We start from the raw sequence: 14,610 nt of genomic DNA, 5'->3' as shown, positions 1-14,610 counted from the left end.
TCTCAGGCTTTATAATTAGATCCTGTTCAAACTTTCCATTTTAAAAGGGATTCCAGCCCTATTGTTCAGGTTAAAGTCTGAGGACAGTGAATAATAGAATCAGGCTGGAAGGGACATTAAGAAATCATCTGATCAACCTTTCAGCCCCCAGGAAGAACTAAGTACACTTATATAATCCCTGGGCAGGTGTTTGTCTAATGCGTTCTCCCAGATCCTTGGCAGTGGAGGCTCAAAAATGTCCCCAAGCAAGCTGGTCTAATGCTTTAATGTCTTAACCATTAGAAGGGGCTTTCTACAAATCTAAATAGAATCATGCTAGAGATTAATTCCATTACTTCTGTTCACATACACTGTATTTGGATGAACAAATAGTCCTCTACCTGCCTGTAAAAGCCATTTGTCTATCTGAAAACATCATTTTCCACCACTTCCACTTCTTAGTCACCTCTTCTTCAGGCTAACTAACCACCTTGCTCAGTCACTCCTCACAGACCACCTTTTCAAGATTTGTGATCATCTTTGTTCTTGCTTGCGGAGTCTCTCACCTTTTGTGAAGTGAGGGTCAAAGCCTGTACTGAGTCAAAATGAGGTTTCACAACTGCCAGACAATTTGGAGGATTACTCACATTATTTTATAGATGGTATGCCCGTCTGCAGGTTCATGAGGAACATAGGCTGGTTATAATTTACTATCATGCTCAGATAATTTTTTGAAATAGTATTTTCTGACCAGTCTTTCTGTATTCTTCATTGTACAGGTTCTTCTTGCTGAAGCTCAATGTCTTGCATTTCTCTCAAATTGCATACTATTTTTTCAGAGCATATCTTCAGTTTTGGACTCTAACAAGCTCTTCCAATACACTCCTAGTCCTTCCTAGCTTGAAGTCATCCCCAGATTTTACAAACATAACCTTCATTCCAAGTCCATTTGGACTAAACATGAAAATATTGTCTAGTACCTGATCCAGCATAAACACCTGCCAAATACCACACAACACATTTGTCCTTTTAAACAGAAACCATTGCTAATTACTCTCTGAGCAAAGTGTTCTAAATAGGTCTGCATCCAGCCTATGGTGTTTTCACCTAGATCACAATTCTCAAGTAAGTTCAGAAGAACATTGTATGTAAAGATGAGAAAATACTACAAAATTCAAGAGACACAACATCAAGCACTTCTCATCCAGCTATAAAGCTGGGGCAGCCAATCTATTTGTTGCTGTATTTGACACGACAGATAAAATGTCTCTTTTAGATATGAAATGTGGAAAAATTATTCATGCTTTTGCTAAGTCCAGATCAAACCATTGTATTGCAGTCAGCCTTGGCTCTCCCATGAAGACATGGATGGGATGGATGTCTAGGATGTGACAGCATTGATTAGGAGCTAGAAACAGAATATTTATTAGTTAACTAATCAAGCATGTTATATACACCAGTTCCCTAACAGCATAAATAAATAATAAATTATTACTGCTGTTATTGGCAACATTACTGATTGCCAAACTGTTGCGACCAATCAGTAATGTTTACAGTTCAAGCATAAGTACCTGAAACATACATGCACCCAAACTGACTTGAAAGAAACAGAGTTCATACATACATACTCTGAAAGCCAAGCACAGTAGATTAACCCAGACTTTCTGAGGAAGGACAGGAAGGCTGTTTGCAATTATTATTTGTTTAAAGGACATTATTTTGTGTCATTTAACATTGTATTTGGTGAAAGACCAATTCTGCCCTCTTTCAAACTGCCTGCTACTCATTATCTCATTCCTTGGTGTCCAAAACCTATTGTTCCTGAGAAAGAGCCATTTTTTTTTCAGGCTAGAAATAACTATGATAATAGAGAGGAAGAAGATCAAAGGGACTTAAATATACTTCTCATAGTAATGTCTGTATTTATATAGCACATTTCATCCTGAAGGAAAAAAACCCAGTCTTTGTACTTCACAGATTTTTTTTTTTGTTGTTGTTGTATTTCAAATTCATCAAAATTAAAAACCATAGATTTATCAGTGCTGGAACATGGAAAATGAGGTCTCATTGGATTATGATTTTCCTAAACTAAATTATTCACATTTCCTGTAATTCAGCTGGTGTTTGCTTTTTGCCCCTAACTCATCAAAGAACTCCCCCCTTCTGAAAGGGGCAAGAGACATAAATTTTTTGCCTCTCTCGGGAGCTTTTCTTAAATTGCTGCCAGAACTGTCACCCTGACAGACGTGTGAGCAGCAAAGTCACCCATAAACACCTCCACTTGAGTCCAGATAACACGCCTGCGGGTGTTCTCATTGCACTGTGTAGACTTAGGCAGAGCTCAGCAGTGCTCTGTAACCCAGCAGCGATAAATACAAAACCTGATAAACATACACTCACCAATTTCTCTGGAGATCTGGGTGAATGCCTCCACACCACTTTCTCCATAGTTGCCTTCAGAAGCCAGTGTCGAGACATAGTTCCACCCAAGGGCTGTCACAATGTCAACCATGGCCTGTGCTTGGTAGGAGTCCGGTGGAACCACCCGAGAGAAGAAGTCATACCTGGTGTTATCGCTCAGTTCTGGAGCTGTAGATGCATAGCTGATTTGAGGTATCTGTAAATAGAATGACAAATCATTCAAGTCAATCTAATATCATTTTACACTATATACTTGTATGTTTGAAAGTGTTAAAATAGATTATACACAGAAATTAATATCTTGTTTTAATTAAATCAACTGATCAGAAAGCAGCTCAGATTTTGTAAAATGTCAGTCAAGTCTTACTGTATAACACTCTCACCAAGAAATAATGCATTCTGCTTTTCTCCAGATGTCATGATTCTTGACATGTAAGTGTAACAACTTCTTTTTTGATCCTGGCTCTGATAAGAAAAGGTGAAGAAAAAAAAGGAAAAAAAGGAGGAGTTCTTACTATTACTACAGAAGATGAAAAGGTCAGTTTTGATAACTGTGATTCTTAAAAATGCTACAGTTAAATTTGATGAGTAAAACGTAGATTATTTACATTTCATTGCTTTGTTTATTTATGCACATGTATATGTGCTTTCCTATTTTATTCCTATTTTTTCAAGCTTTCTCTGTCATAGACTTTTCATTTTCCAGTTTTAATATGCTATTGCAAGATTTAAGAATATGGAGACTATGTAGTTAATATCAAAAGCTATCTAAAAACATCTAAAAAAACCACCTAAAAAGAAATCTATATGCAGTATACATATAGAGAAGCAGAAAGGATGGTAATCTTTGAAGAAAACACTTCGATATTCTCAGTAGAAACAAACAAACAAAAACTGCAAGCACTGAATAACTTAAATAAATTTTTAAAATAAATTTCTATTTTTGGGGAGAAAAAAAAAATAAAACCTAAGGTGATTTTCTATTAACTCTTATATAAAATAAATGATTTGGCAACGTCCAGAAGAAACTGTCTGTAAGCAATATGCAATTATTTCAATTATTCTGAAGAGTATTTTGGTGCAAGAAAGTTGAATTAACATTTATGTTAATTTAAAAGGGGAATGATTTTCCCATTTAAAATGGTAAAACTGATGAAATAGTCACTAGCTTGAAATGAAAGATACTCCAAATATTGCATTGCATTTGTAATCCAGATTGATCATATGTGCTTAATACACATTTTACAAACTATAACATAGTCTTCAAGAAAGAAATCTGAACAGAATTCCTACATTGATTCTGTTGAGAAGTGAATTTAGCAGTCCCAGATAACAGGTGTCTGGTAAATGCTCACTCTTGTATTACATGCTGTAGTAGAAGGCTTGCAATCTTTAAATCCTGTACAGTGCTTCCTCATCAGCACAAACTAAAAAAAGGGATTTGAAGTAAATATAAGGGATTCAAAGAGTCTGGTCATTAAGCATACCTGCACAGACAGCATAGACTTTTACAGGCTGAAAAACAGTTTATAGCCTAAGGGATGGCAAAATCATTTCTCAGTCAGAAGCAAACAATATAAACTGTTATGTAACTTGGCTATATCCTTCTTCAAGAAATTTTCTACTCATGGAAACACCTCTGAATAAATAATCTGAAATGTTATAATAATAACAACTAAAGAGAACAGAAAAAAGGAAAGGGAGGATCACAGAAGAAGCGAGCTAAAGGTTCTATCTCATGGAAATCAGTATTTCTAACATAGCAAAGATCCACTATGTAAAAATAAAGGATAAATTGTACTTACAAAACTCACCTTGTATAAACCCCTTTCTTTCAGAAAATGTTTGAAACATCTTTATCTCTTTACAGACAAGAGATTTTGGCTTGTAATAACAAAATTATGCACACTTAGAGCACATACCATTTCCTTTCTAAATTTACCCTATTACTCTCTAAACCAGCTGTATTTTTTCAGATGGAAAAGAATAAAGACAGCCACTGTGATTTTACTGATTTTGCTCCTTGGTGTGCCATTTCACAAATACTATGGCGTTGTTGCTTTGCTGAAAGTTATTCCATCAATAATCTTCATAAAATCAGCACCAGGAAGAGATCTTGTAGCCAAATACTTTGTCACTGAAAATCTTGAAGCCTAGAACACAGGGTTATATCCATTAACTTTCACAGCTCCTGTTTCTCTTCAGGCATGAGATGAATAACAAATCCTAGATATGTGTTTGTAGGAGAGTCATTGGTTCAAGTACAGCAATGAAATGTTTCAGATCAATAGACATATTTTATGTACTATGAATATAATTTATCTGGGACCTTGGAAAATGCAAAGAAGAGATGCTATTTTACTACTTTTCATCTCTTTGTAGTTCAGCTTCTTCCCTAGAGTTATTCTAATAGCAGTGGAAGGAAAACAGTCCAAACCCAATACCCTGAAATCACTGGGCACACCTAGTAGGCTTAATTCACCACTGGTTTATAATTTATGCCAACTTTTTACCAGCATGAAAGAACAATATGCCATGTGAAAGTACGGAGAAAGACACTCTGTAAATATCAAGCCATCCCTAACTTGGAAAAATAATAATTTGGAAAAAAAAGGGTTCATGCAATGGCATAAGGAAAATTCTCCTTATTTCTTTTTGTATACATTCCTTAATAGTTATAGACAGCACTTTACAGTCAAGATTTTTCTCCCTGAAATTGCAGATATCCCATCCAGAAATACCTCATGGATTTCCTTCTGTGAAAGCATTTTTTGTGAAAGTAAACAGAAGCTTCCTTCCTCGCCTGCTTTTAATTGTACATTTGTATACAGGGGGGCACTGAAAAATAGCTTTAAAATTTAAAAGGATCTGGGATATATTCCAATGGTTACTCAATTGCTGAAAAGACTCAGAACAAGGCTCAAAGAAATTGTTTGGCATGAGGACAAATTGTTAGGATTTAGTGGTTCAATAACCCATGAATGAAAAATATATACATTAAAATGTAACAACTCTAGTTATGGACTGTAGGTTTAACAAACCATTTTACATGTCCCTAAGTACATTTTACAAGATAGATCATAATGCTGCCTAAGCAAGGGAACTGTTATGTTCTATCAATTCAGTAATATGTGTTTTTAAAACTCCCTAAATACAGACTGTATTTATACTTTAGGTTCCACCGGCCCCTTGAGACATAAATTTGCATTTTGAAAAGGACCTGTAAAAAGGTTTTATATTTCTCATTCTAGATTTCTCAATCTAAATTTTCAAAATTAAATACAATATGTGTAACATTTACATTGTATTTAAGTGCTATATAGCACTCTTAATCGCATATTTCCTTTTCTTTAGGGGAAAAAGGGGAAAAAACCCAACGGATTATATAACCACATTTCAATCAGTTGTCACACAACAGCTGTCACATTCACTGATAATGGCTAAAAGCATTCATGTTTGAATGTTTATCAATATGCTTTTTCTATTTTTTCCTACTCTATAGTTTGGCCACTGCCTCCCATTAACTTATAATCTGCTGATAAACTCTCGACTTCTAGTAGGTGACAAACTTGAACTCTTTGAAATTATTATACAGAGGAATTCCTGGAAGCCTTATTTTAATCTTTTTTTTTTTTAAGCTTGAACTATTTTTTACATGTTTAAAACCAATCATTTATAGAATAGAGCTTTGTAACAATATCCAATTTTATTGGATTAATTATTAACCAGTATTAACCCTGGTGCATTCTGAACTACTGCTGAAACTACCAGCAATCCCTCAGTCCTTTAATCTAAATGAGTGGTGGCTTCATCTCATTCTACTATTCAGTCGCTGACATCGGAAAATGATTCTGCATGCTTAAAGAAATAAAATAATTTGAAAGAAAAAGAAAACAATTGCTTGTAACTAAGTAGAGCAGCTAATCCTTCAAGACACATTCAAGCCAAAATCAGCACTTGAGAATAGTCTCCGTTTTTCCTGGATCTTTTTGTATACATCTTTTAGCTGATTAAAATCTATCTCCAAGGATCTCTCCTTCCCAGAGGATTAGACAAGATGGAGCAGTTACCTTCAGAACTAATTGTCCACAAAGCATGACTGTGGCAGCACTTCACAAGGAGAACATCAGTCCAAGATATCCACCAAGCATTACCACAGAACAAACTTCTACTCCCTGGTGCAGAAGGTGTGGACAACTTCAAAAGTGTCAAAGGCAACTAATGTGAATTTTTGTTTATTTCAGCCAAGTGGTAAACCACTTTCAGTCCCTTGTACACAGAAAATAAAAGCCACCACTTGCAAATCCAAGACTATTCATAGGGAAGCATTACCCTAGATCTGTTTGGTGAGCCCAGTGCTGGAATCCAAACCCAAAACCAGAAGTGTTACTGAGGACAGCAGAGGAAACGATGTGACCTAGGTTTGCCCTTCCAGTAAAGTGTCTTCACAACAGCAGGCAGCTCTTAGTATGCCTTGTCTTCAATGACATGCTGTCCAAGTTCTGGACAGAAGTTCACAGGAACCTTTTCATTGAGCTTTCAAATCCATTTGCATGCTACATTTGCCAATGTAAAGTATCAGCTGGCCATTTCAAATGCCATCTTCATTTATATACCTTTTCAGCTGAAAGCATAATCGGGGAGCAGAGTATCAGACAGTGAAATGAACTAAGCTCATAAGAAAAGAGACCCGAGAAAGAAATCACCAGTAATTTTGAACATTACAGATTATGAGTGCTGTACAGTCACCTAGAGTAATGGGCTTAAATCACTCATATCTTCAGTTTCACTACCCACTCAGCCCTATCACTACTAACATATCGACTAACGTTTTATTTCCCTTTTCCATTCTCTCATCACTAAGCAGTAGGTTTTTTTTAAGAATATTAGCAATAGCACATTGAAAATACTAATAATTATAGCAAAAAAATTGAAGTCAATAAACCGTAGGTTAATGATTGCTCAATACCAACTGGCATTTTACCACCAACTAATAAAGCTTGCAAACGAGTAAAAGGGCTTAGAGTAAAATTTGACTGTGGAAATGCATTTTCAACTTGGTTATTTTTTTGAATTTTAAATGTCTATCATGAATCATTAAGAGCCCTGTCTTTTCAAGATTTTTATTCTCTCTTCTGTACAGCAAGAAAGAGCTCTTGCGAGTACAAAAATCTCACAGCAGCGAAATGAATCCTCAGGGCCTAGATATTGCACAATTGCTGGATGAGAGCTGAGGTCACTATATTTTAGCTATTAGTCACATTTGCAAACCGCCATCAGGCAGAACATCATCTTAGCCTGCTTTCACTTCTGAAAAATGTGTCAGCCTGCAATACAGTAATGCTAAAGTCATTCAGGGTAGACATTCAAGATCCGAAAGAACTTGATGAGGCTTAATAACATCTCACACTATACCAAAAAAGATTAAAAATGCTCTTTTTTGTTACTAACTGTAGGAGGAGATGAAATGCACCCTGAAACTGCCCATTTCTCTCCACTGACTATAAAGGGAGCCTACAAGATTAATTCAACTGTTATACACTCACTGTGTAGTACAATACTGTAAACAACTACGTCTTCCACTGAATCTCAAAGTCCAACTCATTTTGGCTACACATGACTAAGACGTCTGTGCACAGCTAAAGATCAGCTTCCTTCTACGATGTCTTCATCTTTCCACATATGATGCAAACTGAATAGGTCACTCACCCCATCATTAGGTACCTCATTTCACTCATTTTCAGAATAAACCAACATTATATCACTCTGGGAAGACAAAATACATTAAGACTTAGTGGAGTCTTAAATCTCACACCTCACCCTTTGGAGATGTGAGATGCCCTGTTCAATGCCCAGAGCAGCTGAGCAGGGTGACACCTTGCCAGGTCCTCCAGCTACAAACCACCTCTGCTAGAGCTGATATTGTGGAAAAGGTTCAGTATATGAAGTTTTCTGACTCAGCCTCTTTCCACGGATTTTACCATGAGGAAGAGCAATCTGTGACAATATAATTTCTCAGTAGATGTACATATGTATTCAGTTACAAACGTGTAATTCTAAACTGTATTTATTTAGACATTTACACTTGATGCTCTCTCTGTATGTTAAGGACGCTCAACCACAGTATTTATCAAGTGTCCAGCAAAACATCTTCTTCAGGAATTACCACAGTTTTTCACCCTCCCCAAAAAAATGCTTTCACATCAGCTAGAGCAAAAGCAAGAAAAAACAGGTATACTTTTCACCTAGACGAATGCAATTTAAAATGCATTTAGTTTAAAAAATTTTAGTAAAATATAAAGCTTTGGAAAGAACTAAAGTATAATCTGAAAGCTTCTATTAGCTGATTTCACTTGGAAAGCAGGATTTTTTTTAAATCCATTTGAATTATTCCAAGTCATTCTATTTGCAGTAAATATCACAGCAGTTCCTGTCAAGGGTACTTGCAATTCATACACCTAATAATGAGGAGCTAATGATAAGGTCATTTAAAATCTTCTCAAAGTTCCCAATAAGTTTGTATGGGTTTCGTGCAAAGATACGGTCTTTGTGATAAAATGCAATGTAGCTATTGCTATTTTTTCTGCCCAAACACAGGGACAGAAGTGATTCATCACACCTAAATGTTTCAGAGCTGGGACAGGTAAATTATTTTATTCTTTCACTTCCTATTACTCTTTCACTAGCTTTACTTTACTTTTGTTGCCGCCAGTTACCTTCTGAAGACATATTCCTGAGCAGAATATATCTTCAGTGATCTGCATTGATCTTTTCATGAGAGAAGGACACAGCCGAGAATCAATGCAGCACAGTTTGTTGCCAACAATATTATTTCTGCACTCATCATAGGTTGGTCTGCTATGTGAAAAATTACAGGGGCAGATGCAATTGCTAATCCAGTAGAAACATCAAGATAAAATCAAACATGCAAATCTTCTTTCATTATTGATTTTCTCTTTTTTTTTTTTTTCCTCAAACACAGTAGTTATCTATCATACCTATTTCTGAGGTTATCTCTGATGGTCAAATGGACTAGCAACTATGGTATTCTGAATAAACTGAATTCTCTAGAGAAAGTAATTTTTTGTAGCTAATACACATAATTGTGTAGTATTAGATTAAAGGCTAAAAAAAAAATTAAAGCTCCATTGCATTGCATTCTATCTCCACAGCCAGAAAATATCTTTCATAAAGTCTAACCAGATGTGCTACAGCAAGCATATTTCCGTTTGTGGCCTGCTGTGCTGCCCTGGTAGAACAAGATGCCACAAAGGAGGAATGTGTATAATATATACAGTGTTTGAGTTTGAGAAGTAGTTTCCTTCCAGTGTGTTGAACTAGGTCAGGGACTCATTACAAGTCATTACTTTTAATTACAAGGGATACTATAGAAGAAACTAATAATAAATATTGTGATACCACAATCTCAAATCCCATAATAGATGCAACAACTACAAAACAAATTCAGCATTCAGGAAAGTATCGGCCTCTCTGATGTGTTACGCACTTTAGGGCAAAACATTAAAGGGATATTTATGCATTACCAACATTTTTACATCTAAAGCACATCTTGTCACACTGTGCATTGCTGTGGAACTCCAGGAGGATGAAAATCCATCTAAGGACAGCTTGAACTGTCACCAATGTTCTGCGCAAGAGAATCTACTGACAAATGTTTAACAATGGCGTTTTCTCAGTAAGGGTGCTCTATTCTGGTCCTTCTACATACTTTTAAATCCTGGGGTCTGACTATCTGAAAACCAACTATGTTAAGCAGTCACACATTAAATTATCCACCATCTGTAGGCAGCATCTTTCTAAATATTTTAAACCCAGCTGAGGTCCAGGCACTGAATGACAAACTGGAAAAGCAACAGATCAAATGAGTAATATTCATACCAAGATCAAATCACAAGGAGGAGGGCAGGGGGACCTGGAGCTAGGGAATGGCTGTTAGCTCTTCCTTCAGAGTTTCTTATGTTCTCCAATCATCAGATCAAACGGGAAGCCAAGGTTGGTCAGATAGCTTTAGGGACTTCTTAAACTATTAAAATTCCTTTTCTACTTGTTGGGGAAACCTACACTTAATTATGTGTATCAATATGTTAGACTGGTGTCAATCTCTGCTGAGCACAGTGTGAACTCTGGTATTTCAAAGCTTTTTTATCCCTACTTTCCTCATTAGAGCTTGTTATGTCAGTGCCTGGAACTGTAATCTTTTGGTGATTTTAAGAAAAATACACCAAGATGTGCATTACTTTTGGTCTGAATTAACAAAGCTAACTTTTTATTATTATTCAGCAGTTTACTACATTTACCTAGTAGCTCAAAGGACTCCTCAGTCCAAATCAAGTTTCCCTTGCATTCATTTACTAATTAGTACCATACAGAACACAGCAGGCAACTTCAGAGACTCATCCGTGGGGACACAACTGTCCTCAGGAATTTTCCTGATTACAGAGACCATCGGTATGGAAGAAGAGGGTGCATCTCACAATGCAAGATGGGTGCTCTGCTTAATGGACAATTCTGATCTTTGCATTCACTTTTTAATGCTGCAAGGCCACTTCAGCTTACACCACTGGCTGAGAAGTAGTACTATCCTTTTGCTACCCATGCTGCCAATTTAGCGTCATGAGGTACAAGTAACTGAAAAATATCATGAGGGAGAAAAGCAAATTTTGTATTGTTAACAGCTATCTCCACAGTTGTGGCCAACATGAAGATATATAAATGCAGCTAAGCTGGCCCAACAAATATGTTCAGTGCTTTAGAGGATGCTTTCATGTGTTCTAGGGTATGCTGCCTACCCTTTGACTATGGGCCCAGAAAGCCCACTTTTTCTGTTATCTGTCTGCCCCATGCTAATGACTTGGTTACCAAACATCAGAGTGCATTAAGGGACTAGGGATTTCTTCCGCAGCAAAGGCACTTCATATGGGATTATAAAGTATCATGTTAAACCCATATATTACGGACTTGGAAGAAGAAAACTTAAAGGTATCCCTTTTTCGTGTGTTCAGATGATTTGTCTTCATTTCTTAAAACAATAAGATTTGACAGTTAAATAATTTTACCTGAAGTTTTTAACTTAAGGTTACAAGAAAACATTAGCCAGTCCCAAGTCATTTCCAAAAAGTTCAATCTTTCCTATATTATCACAGTGAGATGCTAAATCCGGTTCCTACTGGTAGAAAAGTTGAATAAAAAAGCAAAACAGCTCCAATCAAAAGATTGGAAGCTATCCATAAATTAAGGTCTGAGGCCTATGGAAGTGATATCCAATCCTTCCTTTCTATTCACAATGTACATTTTCTTAAAAATAGTAAGGTGGCTGTGGAAAAAAGGCATCCTCCTTCACATGGGTCCTGAACACCATATGGCAATGACTCTTCCATCATTACCAGGTTTCCATTCTGATTTCTGACTTGAACTCTCTATGTTATCACTGCATCGATCCATGGATTATTTTACCAGAGACATCATGGCAAGCAGAGAGAAACAGCTTTCACAAACATCTGTATTTCAGATAGGATAAGTACAACATTAAAAATCACACTTGATATGCACAGACCAGAACATAAGGAGGTTGTGCCCATGGTCTGGCATATCAGAGATACCCTCAAAGTCTAAACTCATCCATCAGTTGTTTTGACCCTACCAGCATTCATCAGTAAAATTTCCAAAAAGGTGTAAGATTGCCCTAAAAGTCACAAACTACAAAATAAATTATTATATTTCTACATAAAAATATTTCTATGTGTATATAAAATATGTACACATAGGAACACACGTATTCCATGTGTTGGGCCCTTTTCCTTTCCTTTCTGACTGACTGAATCGTGATTTATACTTCCCCACTGGGGTGGTTATCTAAATTTTGTTTATAAGCTGATATGGTTACTGACTGAAATTACACAAGAAGATGAGCTTTAAGAAAAGCACAGCTTGAAGAGAATAAGATCACCTGAAGAAACGAAGAGATCTTGCAGAGGTTTCCTACGTGAACAGTAGTATATTCTTAGCTTATCCATTTAAATGAGAGAATTACAATATTGGGGAAAGCTTTATAAAAATAGTTCAACACTACTTCTTATTGAACTGTTTCCTATATATATAGGTACATCTCCCTGACATTTTTCCCTTTCTTTCTATAACTCATACTTTTTTTCCTCAGACATTTCAAGAACTTATAGTTCCCTCCTGCTATCTTCTTGATATTTGCTCTTTTCTCTATGTGAACACCATGCTCTTCTCAGATACCTCTTTTTCTTCACACCTGGTTTCCCTGTCTCTTCTAACTCCCTCCTCTCTTCCTGAGCACAACTTTACTGAAGTGAGAAGAGTAGACAGTGATTGGTTTCTAAAGAGCTGAGTTAGAATTTCCAGTTCCAGCTCTGCTTCTCCCCTTTGGCAGCTTACAGTTCAGAGGTACACGGTGTTTTCACTTGGCCCAGCAGAAAGGGCAAAGGGGAATTCCTGTGAAATAAGGCTTGACAGGGTCACTACTCACTCTTGTTTACTGTGTAAGGCTTCTTTCCCCATAATAGGCATTTTTGCCCTCTGACTGCATTGGGAACACATCCGCAAAATCAGCAAAACCAGTATTTGATCCAGGAAAAAAAAGCCTACTGGATGAGCATTTTCCCTCATTTCTGCAAATTCTCCTTTTCCCTATTCTCATTCATTGCAATTTAAGTATAAATCAGTTTACTGTTATCACCACTATACAGCCTTGTTTGAGTGCTAGCCTTAGCCTTTCTGACTAGTGCGATGGAGATTTCCTCCCTAGCTGTGATTCTCCAATATCTCTAAGTCCAAATACATAAGTCCTTTTGAAGGTTCTTAAAAGTCCTCCTCACTTAGCTTGATCCTGTAAGTCTGGCCCCATGATGAACATCCTACTTCAGCAGCTCAGCAGAATGCTGAAAGAAGAGGGTCTGAGGAGCTTTCAATAAGCTAAAAAAGCTTCACCACTCATTTTCTCCCCATTTCAGCAATCCCAGTTTTGCCTTCATGCCTGCAGCTATCAGCCCACTTGTGGCATGCAGCAAAGCCAGGCAGGGCTTCAGCAGGCAGTCAAGGGAACCTTGGCCCCAGGGCTCCATACACACCTTTTGCCTGAAGAGGGTGAAAATGCTTGTCAGCCCACAACATGTATCACAGAATTCAGTGTCTTTATTTGGGTGGAACAAGAAACCAATTGGTTCCATTATGTCTAAATATTAGGAACCTTTATACACTTCACTTATTGTAGATTTTTCCTTTGGCTGATGCAAAAGACCTGTTTTTATGAACCCAGCTTTAGTACAGATCTTTTTAAGAGAACCCCATGCTTACCAGTGTTTCAGCCTGCAGCTACTGTATGCAGTGCATTGGTGCACTGACCAGTAGTCCTCAGAAACCTCCTTTTGTATACTGTGCACAAGTGATGTGTATTAGCAACTAGAGTACCACTGTACCACTTCTGAATACTGTAGCAGCTTTTGATGAATGAACATCTTTTATTTTGAAATTGTCCTCCCTCAGTCTGTTGCTGCATATGTTAAAAGACCCCATCAAAAGCAAAATTACATTAAACTAGATCTAAAAGTGTCAAGTGCATTGAATAAACACTGGAGACATCAAAAGCCTGAGTAGATGCTCCTGATGACAAGTGGTGTGGGAATGCCAGCCTGTGCTGAGCCTGATACAATTCCATTTCTATCTACTTATTGAAATTGCTTCTACAAATACATTTCTGCATATCAGTGTCAGCTATCTAGTTCCAGGCACTGGAAGAGTTGGTTTAAAATTGCCAACTGAAAGATATCAACATATTTTTTCCATGGAATATCAATGTCATCTACATCTCTTCACAAAAAAAAAACAAAACAACACACAACTTTGAAGCATTTGGTTTTGATGTCTTTAGTCTGTTTTCTCTTTCACAGTTTGTAGACCTTACTTTTTAATCACAAAGGCAACAAAGCACTGAGGTTTACTGGAACAGAATTTGAAGGCTCTGTCTGGCATGTGGGCTGCTTATGTAACATATGGTGAAATTAAACACCTTGAAATGGGATTCACATGATACTTCCCGAGATAGCCAATAGGCAATACCAAGTTCACATTTCTTTGGTGTAGGTGGAACCAAGACTGCGTTTCATAGCCCAAAGTCATCTTCCACACATAGACTGGTTCACAATTCTCTTCTAAAAACAAGCTGGA

The 14,610-nt window shown here is 36.9% G+C and overlaps 1 protein-coding gene across 8 annotated transcripts in view; it reads right to left on the bottom strand.

Annotated features, from left to right (window-relative positions):
• The window catches only part of GRM8 (glutamate metabotropic receptor 8), a 358,348-nt gene that overhangs the window by 285,256 nt on the left and 58,482 nt on the right, over nucleotides 1-14,610 (bottom strand). For all 8 annotated transcript variants that reach the window (XM_030480296.1, XM_030480300.1, XM_030480299.1 and 5 more), the window contains one exon: nucleotides 2,380-2,596. In XM_030480296.1, coding sequence (XP_030336156.1) covers nucleotides 2,380-2,596 — 217 coding nt within the window. The remainder of the gene's footprint in view (nucleotides 1-2,379; nucleotides 2,597-14,610) is intronic.

Source organism: Strigops habroptila, chromosome 3 (genome assembly GCF_004027225.2).
Source record: "Strigops habroptila isolate Jane chromosome 3, bStrHab1.2.pri, whole genome shotgun sequence".
Taxonomy (NCBI): Eukaryota; Metazoa; Chordata; class Aves; order Psittaciformes; family Psittacidae; genus Strigops; species Strigops habroptila.
This window is presented reverse-complemented; position numbering and strand designations above follow the sequence as displayed.